The following is a 14,804-nucleotide window of genomic DNA, read 5'->3' on the forward strand; positions in this document are numbered from 1 at the left end:
TTTTATTAGCGGACTGACAGGTACCGAATTTGGGGTTGCGCGAAAAACGAATTGAAATAATTTATTGTAAACGTGAACCAGGAACCACGGAGCGCTTATCCTGGAAGTCGAGAAATTTTATTACCGGACTGACAGCTACCGAATTTGGGCTTGCGCGAAAAACGAATTGAAATAATTTATTGTAAACATGAACCAGGAACCACGGAGCGCTTATCCTGGAAGTCGAGAAATTTTATTACCGAACTGACAGTTACCGAATTTGGGCTTGCGCGAAAAACGAATTGAAATAATTTATTGTAAACGTGAACCAGGAACCACGGAGCGCTTATCCTGGAAGTCGAGAAATTTTATTAGCGGACTGACAGCTACCGAATTTGGGCTTGCGCGAAAAACGAATTGAAATAATTTATTGTAAACGTGAACCAGGAACCACGGAGCGCTTATCCTGGAAGTCGAGAAATTTTATTAGCGGACTGACAGCTACCGAATTTGGGTTTGCGCGAAAAACGAATTGAAATAATTTATTGTAAACGTGAACCAGGAACCACGGAGCGCTTATCCTGGAAGTCGAGAAATTTTATTAGCGGACTGACAGCTACCGAATTTGGGGTTGCGCGAAAAACGAATTGAAATAATTTATTGTAAACGTGAACCAGGAACCACGGAGCGCTTATCCTGGAAGTCGAGAAATTTTATTAGCGGACTGACAGCTACTGAATATGGGCTTGCGCGAAAAACGAATTGAAATAATTTATTGTAAACGTGAACCAGGAACCACGGAGCGCTTATCCTAGAAGTCGAGAAATTTTATTAGCGGACTGACAGCTACCGAATTTGGGGTTGCTCGAAAAACGAATTGAAATAATTTATTGTAAACGTGAATCAGGAACCACGGAGCGCTTATCCTGGAAGTCGAGTTTCACCGCGTAGCGGACCCGAAGCGCGGGATCCGGGAGGTTGAGAACCCGGTACTCGAAATACGTAGCGGACCCGAAGCGCGGGATCCGTGAGGTTGAGAACCCGGTACTCGAAATTTGCGGAGCGCGACTCTCATGCGTCCGCTCTACTGCGCGGTTGTGTCCCGACTGAGGAATTCGGCTAGCTGATTTTGAATTGGTGACGTCACTTTCTGAACGTCCGACATCCAAACTATGGTTTCGAACTTTGATACTATGTATGATGATGTATGATGTACGATGTATGATGTATGATGTATGATGATATGATATGATGTATAATGCTTTTAGTCTTCACGTTTCATACAAGAAATACACACTTCATCTCTCCTGCCGATTCCAGACTCAAGCGGCCAGGCCCTTCGATGGTCCGCCGTTGACTGAAGATATATCCTTCAGTTAACGGGTCAGCTAATAACGCAGTCGTTCTGCGATAGTTGGATGATGATTGCGAAGACTGTGTTACTCGGAAAGTGAATGCACCCAGCATACGGCCAGCATCATATCGAAATCGTTAACTCTCCGATGATCTGCAATAAGTTCTCAACTCTACAATTGAAACATCTCAGGGAGCGCAAGCGCACGATGATTTTCGGTTGTCACATCAAATCCCATTGGGGCAACTGTCTACATATTTTTCAGTCAACGTAGGAGGTGTTAGGAGGTGGTTGGAGGTGTTCGGAAATGGTAGGCGGTGGTTGACGCCGGCAGGAGGTGGCAGGGGGTGGTAGGAGGTGTTCGGAAATGGTGCGAGGTAATCGGTGGCAGTTGGGGGTGTTTGGCGGTGGATGCTCCACGCTTCTTGTCACGGGGATGATCGAGCTGATCGACATTTCTTAGTCGCAGTGGACAAGTAGTCTTACGTACTAACTTTGTACCGACTCATTCTCACGCTATCACATCTACACTGCTTTGGCTGCTACGAATGTTGGCGCGTGCCCGTTAGGTAGAGTTGATAGAGCAGAACCCTCTTACGCTCCCAGGTCCACCTGGGCCCACTCGCCCACCGAAAACTGTTCACCAAAATTTACCCAGGGGTATCCGTCTTCATATTCTTTAGTCAACGTTGATAATACGTGAAACTGCTAATACCCCCAAACCTGCCTAAACCCGCCCAATTGCTACAAAAAATAACTCAGAGCTGTGTGTCTGTATATATCTTTAATCAAAGCTGATGTTGCGTCTAACTCTATTTTCGTGATCAAATTCTGTTTAAACTCGAGGCTCTATCAGACAATGTTAGTCACACATTAACTAGGAGTGTATTCCGAAATATACTTGCAGTACTCATAGACATATATGTCTGTGGCAGTTCTGCACGTACTGGCAATCGCGTTCCGAAATCACGCGATAGCGTACTGCCGCCAGTCAGTGACGTCACCAAATTTGTGACGTTCTTGACGCTACTGCGGCTGGGACGTGAGGTAGTTGAAGTACTTGAGAGATGGCCACGTTCTCGGTGTAGTTGGAAAGTAGCGTTCAGATTTTACTGCGACTGGCAATTCGGAGTAAAATCGGAAAGCAGTTCGCAGTTGACTGCGTGACGTCACGGTCGGCAGTACCGAAAGTATATTTCGGAATACACCCTAGAGTTTTTCGAGACTAGGCTAGTGCTGCATGATGTTGGCAGCCTTGAAGTTGTTCATGACCCAAAATTCGGCTACTTTCAGTCGACGCTCATTGTAACCTCAAAACATTCCGATTTATTTAGAGTGAATTTAGGTAAAGCTAAGTTATGTTTGAGGTTAGACCCGTGTTTATACCTCAAGTTTATGTCAAATACTGTATTTAATGTGTGAAACATGTCAATCTACCTTTGTAAATTATGTTCCGTTTTATTGCTGGAACATTTTGGACCTGTCGTGCAAACTGTGGGTGACGATTTACTGAAATACGATCGGAGGTCACTACGAGCTATAAAAGCAGCTGTAAATCTGCCGCTTAACAAAGTACGGCTTCGTCAATTTCAGATAATTTGGAAAGAAAGAACGTATTAATTGGAATTAAATCTTATCCCATTAATCTAAACTCTTCTATTTATATACAGATCAAGGAGGTGATGTGCGTTCTTATAAAGTATGGATTTGTTGAACACAGCAAAAATGATAAACTCAACGAATATATTATTGTTCACGAGCGAATTTTGATGATCCTGCGATATCCAAGGTATCGTGCTCAATGCTTTGATTAAAATAGCTGCAAGTTATATTCGATTTATTGTCCTGTTATTCTTCTCAAACTAAACTTCCTTCAAGGTACATGTTTTTCGTCAAAAGTCTGCTGGGTGACGAAGCTGAAATTATGCTAGAAGAGCTATTAAGACGAGGCTACGAAACAGCTTCGAAAATAATAGTCAAAACTTACCAAAGACTGAAGCAACTATCGAGTGAGCGATTGTTTTTAAAAGATTTATTCAACTCTTCGTTGTTTGATTGCCATATGTACATGTAAATTCTGTAATTTTTGTCAAATCATCAGGTGACCGCCAACAACCGGTGGAAATATTGAAAGAAAAATTTGAGTCACTGGTCAAGCATCAATTTTTAATGCGTTCCATTATTACGCCAGCTGCTCTAGAGGACCCTATAGATTTAAACGTAGAAAAGCTTGACTTTAGTTTCCCAGATCTTAATCTCCTGGCACTTTCTCGAATGGCCAATGGCATCGCAGCAAACCCTGGAGACAATAATATATATTGGCGCATTAATTTCGACAGATTCACTCAAGATATCAGGTAACAATTCAAAAACCGCGAGAAATTATCAACTTGCATGAATAAAGTCATTTGCATTCATTAACTTTCTAATGAGACTGAAGTTAGTAATGTTAGAGTAACCAAATGTTGAAATAAACGTCCACATTTCACAGCTTCATATCAACTGACGGAGTTCAATTTACCAAATACAAGTTTGTCCGTCTGTATTATGGTTTATTAAATTCCAGAAAATTTCAATATTGCAAAATAACGAGTTTTTATGAAACTGCGTTGTTACGATAACGCTAAGAACTTCAACCTCATACTTTATCGTGGTATATTACATTTCAGGGATCAAATCATGGTCTCTGCTATCACTAAGCGTTTTGATGATAATGCCGGAGAGCTAATGAGGCAAATGCTGAATCTAATGTACTTGCGCACAGCTGAGTGGAGGGCAACGTCAAATCCTATACCTTACGTGGAAATAAAGGATGCAGTTAGAAAGTTGAAATATCCCATGTTAATTCAACACCTAGATCAATATTTGTGCCTTATTGGTCAGTAAATTATTTTGATTATTGACCTGATATCAGTCACTGACAACGACCATTCAAATAGCATTATATCTTCAGAATCTTGAATCTCTAATTCCAGAGATATTAAATGAAAAGAAAAAAAAATGAAATCGTGTAATTGCAGAGGAAGATACTTGCCAGTTTTTAAAAAGGGTTGGAGATAGCGGAGGTGGACAGTTTAGCATAAACATGAAACAAGCTTTCACACAGTTAACGTGGACTACTCTGGAGAATATTGTCCTTGAACGATTCGGATCAAAGGCTGCAAGAATATTTAGGTCAGTATTCAACATATTACCAAACAGCACTCATATAACGTGTAAGTAATAAGATGTTCTGTCGCAGATTGGTACGTACAAGAAAATACGTCGAGCAGGAACAGATCCAGCAGTTGGCGATGATACCTGCTAAGGAAGCTAAGCATTTAACGTACACGTTGCTGCAGGAGAATTATATCCATGTACAAGAATTAAAGAAGACGACGGTTTCGAATGCCCCGACAAAAATATTCTTCCTTTTTCACATAGACCTTGATCAGGTTGTCGGAATGGAAATAAGTCACTGCTATCATGCTCTTTATAATACCATACAGCGGCGGGATCACGAAAACACGGTGAATAAGAGGATGATTGAGAAACACTTGCGGGTACAAACGCTCACCAGTAACTTGAAGGAACATGGGGCCACAGAAGAACAGTTAAACGATGTCGGTATTTTGATAGATATAATTAAGTCTTTAACCCGATTTTAAGGAATGCTTATTAAGCTGAAATTGATTTGTTTCCCGTTATATTTACAGATAGCGGAAATGATGACCCCGTCTGAAAAGTTAGAACTGGGCAAAGTACAAGACATAATTAAAAAACTTGGTGCCAGCGAACTACAGATAGATGAAACGTTATTTTTGTTGACAATGTATTCACGGTATCAAGAAAAATAAAAACTTTGATATTCAATCACGTTGTTTGACAATGAGACAAGAATAATGAACAAATTTCATAAAGCCAGTGACCTCGGCGATCCAAGAGAATCTCGAAAGATGACTACCATTGGTAACATAGAGAAAACTAGGAGTGCTTCGATGGCATTCTCGGGATCCAAATATTTTTTTGTTTGTAAGGGCGTTCAAATAAGATTCCAACCCAATGAAATGCTCATAAACATATAAATACATTATACTGTAGATCAAAGCGATGTAAATAAATGAACAAGAACGCTGGTAAGTTTCAAGTAAGTGTGAGAAAATAAATATAACTGTTCAACTGTTCGTTTTATAAATAACCAAGAAGTTTAGTGACTTCATAAATTTCAAGACTTATACGCTATAGTTTCGTTTACGTACCGTTTGTTTTTCGCCAAATCTCGGAATCGTTACATTATTGCATCACGAGCAGACACATCATATTGCGCGCACAGACATATTATTGCAGAAAAACTTTGGCCAATAACTGAAGTAAAAAGGTAATAAAAATAATTTACGACAACCGATATAACATATTGTTTATTTCATACGGGTATTTTATTAATATGTAATGATAATAATAATAATAAAAATAATATTAATAATAATGATTACGCATGTAAAATACTAACAACAAAGAGTACCTAACTTTTAAATTATTACAATAAATATAATGATATATCTGTGTGTTTATTATTATATATATATATGTACACATATATATATACAGATATATATATATATATGTATGTATGTACCGATAGTACTGCTGGTACTGCTCTCCTAAATATCAGGATACAACAGTTCAGCATTTGAGTGTCGCTATTAACTGCTGGAAAGGTCGTACTTTTATGTAAGAAGTACCCGAGATTGGGGTGGAAATCTGTTAAAGATTTTTCAACGATTTCATATAATTGTGACTGATTGAAACAAAAATAATGATAATAATAATAATAATAATACATTCATCATGGATATGTGAACCTTGTCGATTCGGTAATTGAGAAACATAACATTCGTAAGTGTAATATTATTGTTAATAAATCTTAAAAATTGCAACTCATGCGAGAACCGCGTATAATAATGACTTTTATACATCGCACCGTTACAGGCAAATTATCATAAAAATAACGTCTTGTTGCACAATTAATCGGCACTCTGTGAAACTAAACGAGTATAAAACGATATTATGGGCAATCAATGCGGATAATAAACGCTGTGCGTTATGGCGTTTATGATTATCATACTCGACTAGGTATTCGTCGCAAAACGTGGATTTTTTAACTATACTTCATGATAAAATATAATTATAGGTATATATACATCACGAATCTCATCACTCGCCTGGATGCAGAAGCGATAATTTTTCCGGCGTTTTCTTGGATTAAATAATATTCATTATTATATCGTCCACCCAAACACTCTTTTACCGGACAGTAATTAATACTCCCGTAGGAACAAATCAATTGTAAATTCTATCTATGCATTATGTGTGCGCAATTGTATGCAGTGATGAAAATCTAAACATGGGTTTCAACAGATATCAAGATTCAATTAGGATTAGCTGCGTTTCACATAAAATCCGGATGGTTCAACATATTATATTAATAGTAATAATAATGGCAATAGTATTAATGATAATAATAATAATAGTAATAATAATATGTTTTGATTTTGTGCCTTTGATTTATTCGTTTTTTGTTTTTTGCTTTATTCTTAAATATATATATATATATATAATGTTCTTTTCTCCCTCTACAAGTATTATAGAATTGTAGATTACGAGTGAATTATTATAGTTTATCGTAGGTGTGCAGTGTTTAGATGAACGTTGGAACGTAGGTATAGATTCCTTACACGGTGACCAAACTCAACAAAAATTAAAGATGGATCTGATGTGTACATACCTATCACGTTATTACTATTTATAATAAATGTTCAGTATTCAATTTTCGTACCTCGACGTTATTTCCATTTATCCAGTCAGACAGCGTCTCTATTTACATATATACCATACGTGATTACTTTTTCTATTTTCCTCTTTTCCCCTCTCTTGTACAATCCTCCGCGCAATTGTGGATATTATAGATCTATACGTTTTTAAAGATAATTATTATACATCCTAAAGTTAAGTCTGATTTTAGATGAAGCATCATTACTTTGTTACGTTTTATATAGGTATGTATATACGAATTATTGGAATATCGAGATGGTTGTTAGTCAATTTTTTCTTTCACGTTAGTTTATACGCACAATAATAACGATCAGTACTGTAATTGGATTTAAAATTTATTACGAGATAGATTCTTTTACATTTCGCAGTCGAGTCTGGATATTTTCATCCGTACGCGATATTATCATTACAAGCTGACCAGTTGAAGCGATAACCTGTCATGCAGGTATAAAATTGTGACGTAAATTAACAATATTAAAAAGAAATTACCGATGTAATTGTTGCGCGACATTTTACCGCCAAGAATTTAAACGAAATGCGATCGACTCAATTTTCATAAATTATCTCGTCACTGATCACATAAATTTAACAAAATTTGAGGAAGCAGTGACAGCAGTTGGGAAGTCTTATATAAAGAATAATCCATTAGCATATCATCGGATCTATCAGCCCGTGGACGATATTTATAAAAAAATATGTATATGGCACATTGGGCAAATAAAATGTAAAGACGGGCGGAAATTTTGTTCTTTACTGTATCCATCGTGTGACTACGTAATTATTTAGTTTATAAATCAATTACCGTTCCGTTCATTCGTTTCCTTGACTCTTAAACAATGTCAGTTGGTTCAAATTTTTCAATGTTTGTTTGATTAACGATAGCAGAAAAGAAAAGAAAAAAACAGAAATAAATCTCCAAATGACTCGAAGATTACTAAATCATAAAATTGATAAACGATCTATAGATGCGTACGTAAATACTGTATAATGAAATGAAACGGTTATCGCTCATATTAGCAAGTAAAATTGGTCAATATTTATATATCTCTAAGTACATGTAAGCTATGCGCAAGTGTGATTTGTTTTTCTTTTTTCATGGAAATGAATAATTAATAGTAATTAATTACAGGTATAATTGTGTGTTAGTTAGAGGAGGGGCGTAATAGTTAATCGCGGTTACCCGTGACATACACACATATATTATTATATCGTTTTCTGCGATGAGTTTGTAAAAAAAAAAAAAACAGATTGTTTTCTTCTTCATTATTATTATTATTGTTTTTTTTTTATTTATTGAGTATTCGAGTATCATCGAGTCTGGCATCTGACCATCCAACCTTTGCGTTGTCGTCTAGACTGGCACATATACAACCTTTTCTACCCCTAGAGTTATTAAAAGACTAATTAATAGCTTACAATAACAACAATGATAGTAATAATAATAGCAATAGCAATAGCAATAATAGTAATAATGACATGACTAATAATAAAAATAATAAATGTAATAATAATGGGTTTCGTATTTGAATTAACGATATATTCTATGAACTATATGTATATATGTATCTAAAGTACTGTATATATATATATATATACATACATACATATATATATATGCATATGTATATGTACATATATATATACATATATATTGATAATTACACGTACGGCTACGTAGGTACATCACAATTAATATAGTTACACTGTACATTAATGATATTGACGCTAATATCGCGATTATATTTTTATATCTGTATATAATATAATATCCGTATCATTGTAACGTGTTTCCTTACGGATGAAAATGCGAATTTTCATTAATTTTTTTTTTTTTAATACAGATGCATACATACATGTATATTTATAGGTATGTCCGTACATGTATGTACGTACCTGTAGGCATAATAATTATGAGTACGAATCCGTTATATATATAAAATAAATATTATTATAAACATATTTTTAATTTTTTTTTTTTATTTTTTTCTTATTTCCTTTTAAGCTATCCTATCTGTCGACCCAAAATGTGCATCCGTGCTGCGGCTGATCCGAGTGTTTTTTACACGAACCGGCGTCAGATTGGTTACATCTTGGGGTACAGATATATCAAGGATACTGGCTCTCTTTGTAAAATTATATTAGGTACCTTGTATATAATTGCACTGATTATACATGTATATATATATATATAATATATAATAATATATAATATATCATAAATAATAGAAATGTACGAACGAAAGAAAGGAAGAGAAAAATAAAGGAAAGAGAGAAAAAAATTAGAAAAAAAAAATTAAAAAAAAAAATCAGCATACATTTATAGTTAGAAGACAAAAGAAACAGAGCTGAGAATTAAAATTTGTTACAAATAGTAAATGGATATTAGTTTTTCATTCGCCAACGCGATCAGGGTGGCACAGTATGTATTTATAGTGGCAACAAGAAGATTTTAAACGAACTTCAACGGGATTACGGGTTATTATTGTGAGCGATTCGACCCGCCCCACATGCAAGTTCGTTTCTTCTCGAAAACTGTTATTTGGCACATTAGTATTAGATATCACATCAAGTTTCCGTCGTCGCAATAATCCGCCGGACCTTCTCCTTCGAGGAAAAAAGAGCCGCCCGAATCGAGTTTACCTCTACGTAACACGTGCAGCAACGGATTTGCGATTTTTATTTTACGCCTGGTTCGGCTTCTCTTGAAATTATCAGACCGTTAATTTAGAAATGGTAATATGGTCTATCGGAGAAATGGTCGATGTTAGAAAAAAATAAATAAAAAAATTTTAAAACTGGAAGAATGTCCTTCGAACGGTTTCTGCTTTTTTTGAAACTCGTCGATTCGTCGCTGAGGTAATTTTTAAAATCCGTTATTGCATTGTTCTGGGTCATTGGCCGGGACGTGAATACGATTTGATCGAACGAACGACAGTACATAGGTATGTACGGGTAAGAGTTAAAAAACAAAAAGAAAAAAAAAAACGGAACAACAAAATATAAGTAAACTAATAAACAAGAAGGTACGCAAAAGGAAGATCGTAAAAAAAATACACACACATATATATAATATATATATACATACAAATTAAAATTGTAAAAGGGTTCGCTCGCAAAGATAGAACGATACAACATCATCATAATATTCAACAGATAATAATTTGAAATTCATCGATTGTTAGTCTATACCGATTAATAAATAGCACTAATAATAATATTAATAATAATAATAATAATAATAATAATGACAATAATAACCGGGATAAAAAGAATAATTTAATAATAACAATTTACTAAAATTCACACAACTCATCTCTCTATTTTTCTTTCTCTCGTTCTCCAGTTTGTTTCTATACATATAACCTGCCTTATAATTACAATAATTACCTACTATTACATAGTTTAGAGTAATATTAAAGTCAATAAATTAATGATGCAAATACTATAAGTACTAAGTGTGCGTGTGCATGTGCGTCAGTGTGTGCGCGCGCGCGCGCGCGTGTGTGTGTGTGTGTGTGTGTGTGTGTGTGTGTTTCTGTTTATATTATTATTAATATTATATAATAGGTATAATATTATAGCGTATAAGCCGTTACAGGCTGTAAACGCGTGTTTGTGCTAGTACGGATCTGGCACGCTTTGCTCGGTGTTAGACCGATTCACATTAACCTGCCTTATTACATGGAAACTGTTTAATACATATACATATATAAATATAATACATGTTCAACGTCGATGAGCGATCTCCGTCAAAAGTATATGTCTATTCTCCTCCCTCTCCGTTGAACGAGAGAAAGTGAGAAAGTGAGAAAGAGAGAAAGAGAGAAAGAGAGGAGAAAAAAAAGAAAGAGAGCGAGAGAGACAGAAAAGACAATTGTTAAAAGTAGATATACATACGTGTATGGCGTGTATTAGGCAAGTGTGCGCAGATTTGAAAGTTATATAATACCTAAGATGCGCGAATGAGGAGTGTGACGATGTGAAATGTTACAGTTACAATGCGAAACGATAACGTGTCGCTTATCCGTCTGTAGTTTTTCATCGATTTATTTTCATGTTCATTCAATATGTGCATGCAGCCCTTTTCCTTTTGCCAAAGTTCAAACCTGGATTAAACGAATAAAGAAGGGACGCTTGATATGAGACCGGACTCTTCTGATCCGTCATCAAAATCGTACAAGGTTATTAGTCAAAATGAATCATCATTACAAATAGGACTGGGAAGAATTAGGAACAAGATTTTTCTTTTTCTGTACGTGATCTATATGGAAACCCGGCAAATATAACATTCTGGGATACAAAGTAGTGCGCTTTGGCAAACCAACGGGACGTTATATTACGATTACCAATATTACTACTACTATTATTATTACTGTTTTTTTAAATTATTATTATCATTACCGTTATTATGATTACCAATATTGTTATTATTATCATTATCATTATTATTATTATTATTATTATTATTATTATGTATTGCGCGCACTTATTTTTTTTTTTTATTAAAACGCCTCAAAGTGCTAATGCTAGGTACCCGATGCAGTACTCTAGATTAGGCGATTGATGTGTCAAGTGATCTTATAATGTTAAATGTTTAGAAAACTCAAATAAACGAACCATTCTATTTTCAAGTTAATGTTATGCGTACGTTTCTTTCACCTCCCGCTCCATTGGCTACCTTTTCCTGGCTTGAGATTGAATTCTTGAAATATTGCAGTCGTTTTTGAAGGCAAAAAAAAAAAATTTCAAGTTTTTAGAAAATTATCTATATCACTGCCGATAAGCCAAAGGTTTCGAAGTATAAGATGTCAAAGTAATGGGTTATCTTTCAATCAGTTTGTTTCTATATGAAGAAGACAAAAAAAAAAAAAATGTCAAAGCGAAAATTTTAAAACACTCGTCAACTTTGATTCCTGATAAATGAATTTGAAACCAGACACAACCATGTTCGAGAAACGGTAGGTGAAAAAATATCAGGTGCGCAGTGTTTCTTTTTTCACTCTCATTTTTCTCTCTTTCTATTATTTGCCTGACAATCTGTAACGCTCGGAAATGTTTCAATTGTTTTTCTAAATTTCATTGTAATAAATTGCGTGTGTTTTATTTGTATGTATGTATAGGTAGGCGCGGATCGATATTCGATATACTTATAGCTACGGTATAAAGATGATTTTACATCGCCTAGGTAGTACGTTGCGTGACATATAGTACAGCGCGTTGTGTGTAGCATATACGTATACGTAGGCGTATATATAATATATAAATATATTATATATAATATATAAATATATTATATATATCTATATATACGTCTCGAGACGACGTCGCGTTTGCCATTTCATTTCTGCACCTTCTTTCATCGGTTTAGAAAATTGGTTGGAATTTGATTATCGATACCTATACAACGGACGTCGCGACGATGTAGTTCTTCCGTCCAGTTGATACATTGCACATATTCACCTCGTCGCTGATGTACACCAAATCATACTTTGAACGCGTTACGATACCAAACTTCCAGCTTCATAATACCAAAGCGAATCGGACCGTTCCTCAAATTCGCACGCAGACAACATACCTATCGTACAGTCATACCGTTAAGTAATCTTTGCTCGCGACCCTGCGTGCCATGTAGATGCAAAATATGCGAAGAAGCCAGTTCTCGATGGCCAGTTGAATAGCTTCTTCCTTCCTACCTTTCTTCCTATCTTCCTTTCATCCTTTCTTCCTTTCTTCCCTTCCTATCTTCTTCTCCTCCTTTCCGTTCGCCGTGACACGTTCATACACGTCCTTCGGCGGCGGGGTTGGCGATAAAAGAATAAATAAACCCGGCCCCAGTTCGAACCAGGTTACCAAAAGAGTTCGTGGGCAAGTCTTGCGTTAGCTCCGGGTGGCCACGAGGGCTGACCCGGAGCCGCGGCTCAATCCTCGTCGTGGTGCCGCGGACTGACGTCGTAACCGCCAACGGACCCCGGGTTCTCGGGGGAAAAGTTCATTATGTCACTCGGGGATAGACTGTCCTGGGGGTAGTAAAAGGAACCGTGGTCCGAACTCGGACCGGGGCCCCCTCCGTTGAGGAGCGACGCCGGCGGCGACACCGACGGCCTCGCCGAGGGACCAGGGTGAGGTGACGTCATTTCCGATCCGACCGGCGACAGGAAGCCCATGTCGGGACCACCGCCGTCTCGGTGACACCAGAGCTGCCTCATCTCCTGCCGTCGCTGTCGCATCAGCGACTTGTACTCGGAGATCCGCATCTTCTTCCCGTCGACTATGCATGTCCTTTTCGGACGCGGTCTGTATCTGTAGTCCGGGTGCTTCTCCATGTGCAATTTCGAAAGCCGAGACTGCTCCTCGTAGTACGGCTGCTTCTCCGAATTCGACATCGCTTTCCATCTCGCACCTGTAACGCCAAATTTACACATTTTTCACGCACGGGAAAGTGGCTGAATATTATGAATTTCAATCACGAATGCGAAGAGGATGTAAACTATCGAAGAGAATCTGTCTCCAAGTTTAAAGTGCCGTGTAGATTATGCGATAGCCTTTTGCATCTCACAATCAGTGGTCAAGTATAAATCTGCAGTATTCGGAGAGTTTCGCGTTTTCGGAGAGACTGCGGAATGATTCTCGAATGACGAAGAAAGTAAAATGAAAATAGGCAAAAGCGCCGTTGCACTCACCGAGTATTTTCGATATGTTCGAATTGTGCATATCCGGGCACGCCTTGAGGATTTTCCTCCGTTCGTCCTTGGCCCATACCATGAACGCGTTCATAGGTCGTTTAATATGCGGCTTGTTTTCACCGTCCCGTTTCTGCTGCCTCACCATTTTCGCTAAATATAAACGAGTAGGATTATTTTTAACTCGTCGAATATTGAAAGAATTGCCGAAGAGCGCTTCGATCGCACCAAGAGACACGAGAAGGTGAAAAATAAATAGCAAAAAAAAATAAAATAAAATAAAATAAAAATGGACCATGAAGTTTCTTTCGATTAGTTTTTACAGGATTCAAATATTAGCACGTTCAATCGTCACGTTATTTTAATTTAAAAACAATAGTTTTCATTATCGACTAATCACCTTTTTCTGTTATATCTTCAGGAACCTTGTAGCCTTGCTCTCGTCCCCACACTGTAACAAAATGAACAATTATGCGTTTCGACGAGATTTAAATAAATTGCTGTTAACCGTTGTGTGAAGCGATCGTTGATCAACGAGAACGAGTAGAAAAGCGAAACGAAAAGAAAGAGGGAGAATGAAAGTATAAAAAAATATCTCGGTCCAATTCACGTCATACGCAATAATTTTTCTTTGAAAATTAAATGAACACATATATATATATACAACGTATGCAATACGTTATATGCGAGGGTGGCTGCAGAGATAATAAATTGTAAATTTTGTCGTCATGCTGCAGGAACAAAGTTATGCTGCAGTGAATCATTCCAAACAGGCGATCATATACAGACGACGTTACAACGCATGATGTTTCTTCGACACGTGTGGTCCTGATAGATATATATTTTTTTTTCATTTTTATTCTCCATTTTTTTTCCTTCTTCTTCTTCTTCTTACACTATAGATAGACCTATCATTGGCTCTAGTTCTCGTTCGGTACGAATCTCGTACGTAGAAATAGACGTTTTGATTAGAGCCAGCC

At 36.8% G+C, this 14,804-nt stretch overlaps 2 protein-coding genes across 4 annotated transcripts in view; one reads left to right on the forward strand and one right to left on the reverse strand.

The window, feature by feature from the left end:
* Positions 1-2,501: 2,501 nt before the first annotated feature.
* LOC107217161 (DNA-directed RNA polymerase III subunit RPC3) lies at positions 2,502-5,185 on the forward strand. The gene is made up of 8 exons (XM_015654546.2): positions 2,502-2,905; positions 3,004-3,122; positions 3,212-3,342; positions 3,435-3,690; positions 4,003-4,211; positions 4,354-4,507; positions 4,575-4,935; positions 5,029-5,185. The coding sequence occupies exons 1-8, from the start codon at positions 2,759-2,761 to the stop codon at positions 5,167-5,169; spliced, it is 1,518 nt and encodes a 505-aa protein (XP_015510032.1). The 5' UTR covers positions 2,502-2,758; the 3' UTR covers positions 5,170-5,185.
* Positions 5,186-7,461: 2,276 nt separating this feature from the next.
* The window catches only part of LOC107222776 (transcription factor Sox-5), a 137,924-nt gene continuing 130,581 nt past the window's right edge, over positions 7,462-14,804 (reverse strand). For all 3 annotated transcript variants that reach the window (XM_046742783.1, XM_015662281.2, XM_046742782.1), the window contains 3 exons: positions 14,225-14,275; positions 13,825-13,977; positions 7,462-13,544 (listed from right to left, as the gene is read on the reverse strand). In XM_046742783.1, coding sequence (XP_046598739.1) covers positions 13,063-13,544; positions 13,825-13,977; positions 14,225-14,275 — 686 coding nt within the window. In that variant the 3' untranslated portion in view covers positions 7,462-13,062. The remainder of the gene's footprint in view (positions 13,545-13,824; positions 13,978-14,224; positions 14,276-14,804) is intronic.

The sequence above is a fragment of the Neodiprion lecontei genome, chromosome 6 (assembly GCF_021901455.1).
Source record: "Neodiprion lecontei isolate iyNeoLeco1 chromosome 6, iyNeoLeco1.1, whole genome shotgun sequence".
In the NCBI taxonomy this organism is placed as follows: Eukaryota; Metazoa; Arthropoda; class Insecta; order Hymenoptera; family Diprionidae; genus Neodiprion; species Neodiprion lecontei.

Bases quoted from the DNA above. Each gene is read 5' to 3' on its own strand.
- LOC107217161 (XM_015654546.2), top strand. From the start codon at position 2,759: ATGTCAATCTACCTTTGTAAATTATGTTCCGTTTTATTGCTGGAACAT. The intron at 3,123-3,211 runs GTATCGTGCTCA...ACTTCCTTCAAG, and splicing joins ATGATCCTGCGATATCCAAG to GTACATGTTTTTCGTCAAAA. The intron at 4,936-5,028 runs GTCGGTATTTTG...TTATATTTACAG, and splicing joins CAGAAGAACAGTTAAACGAT to ATAGCGGAAATGATGACCCC.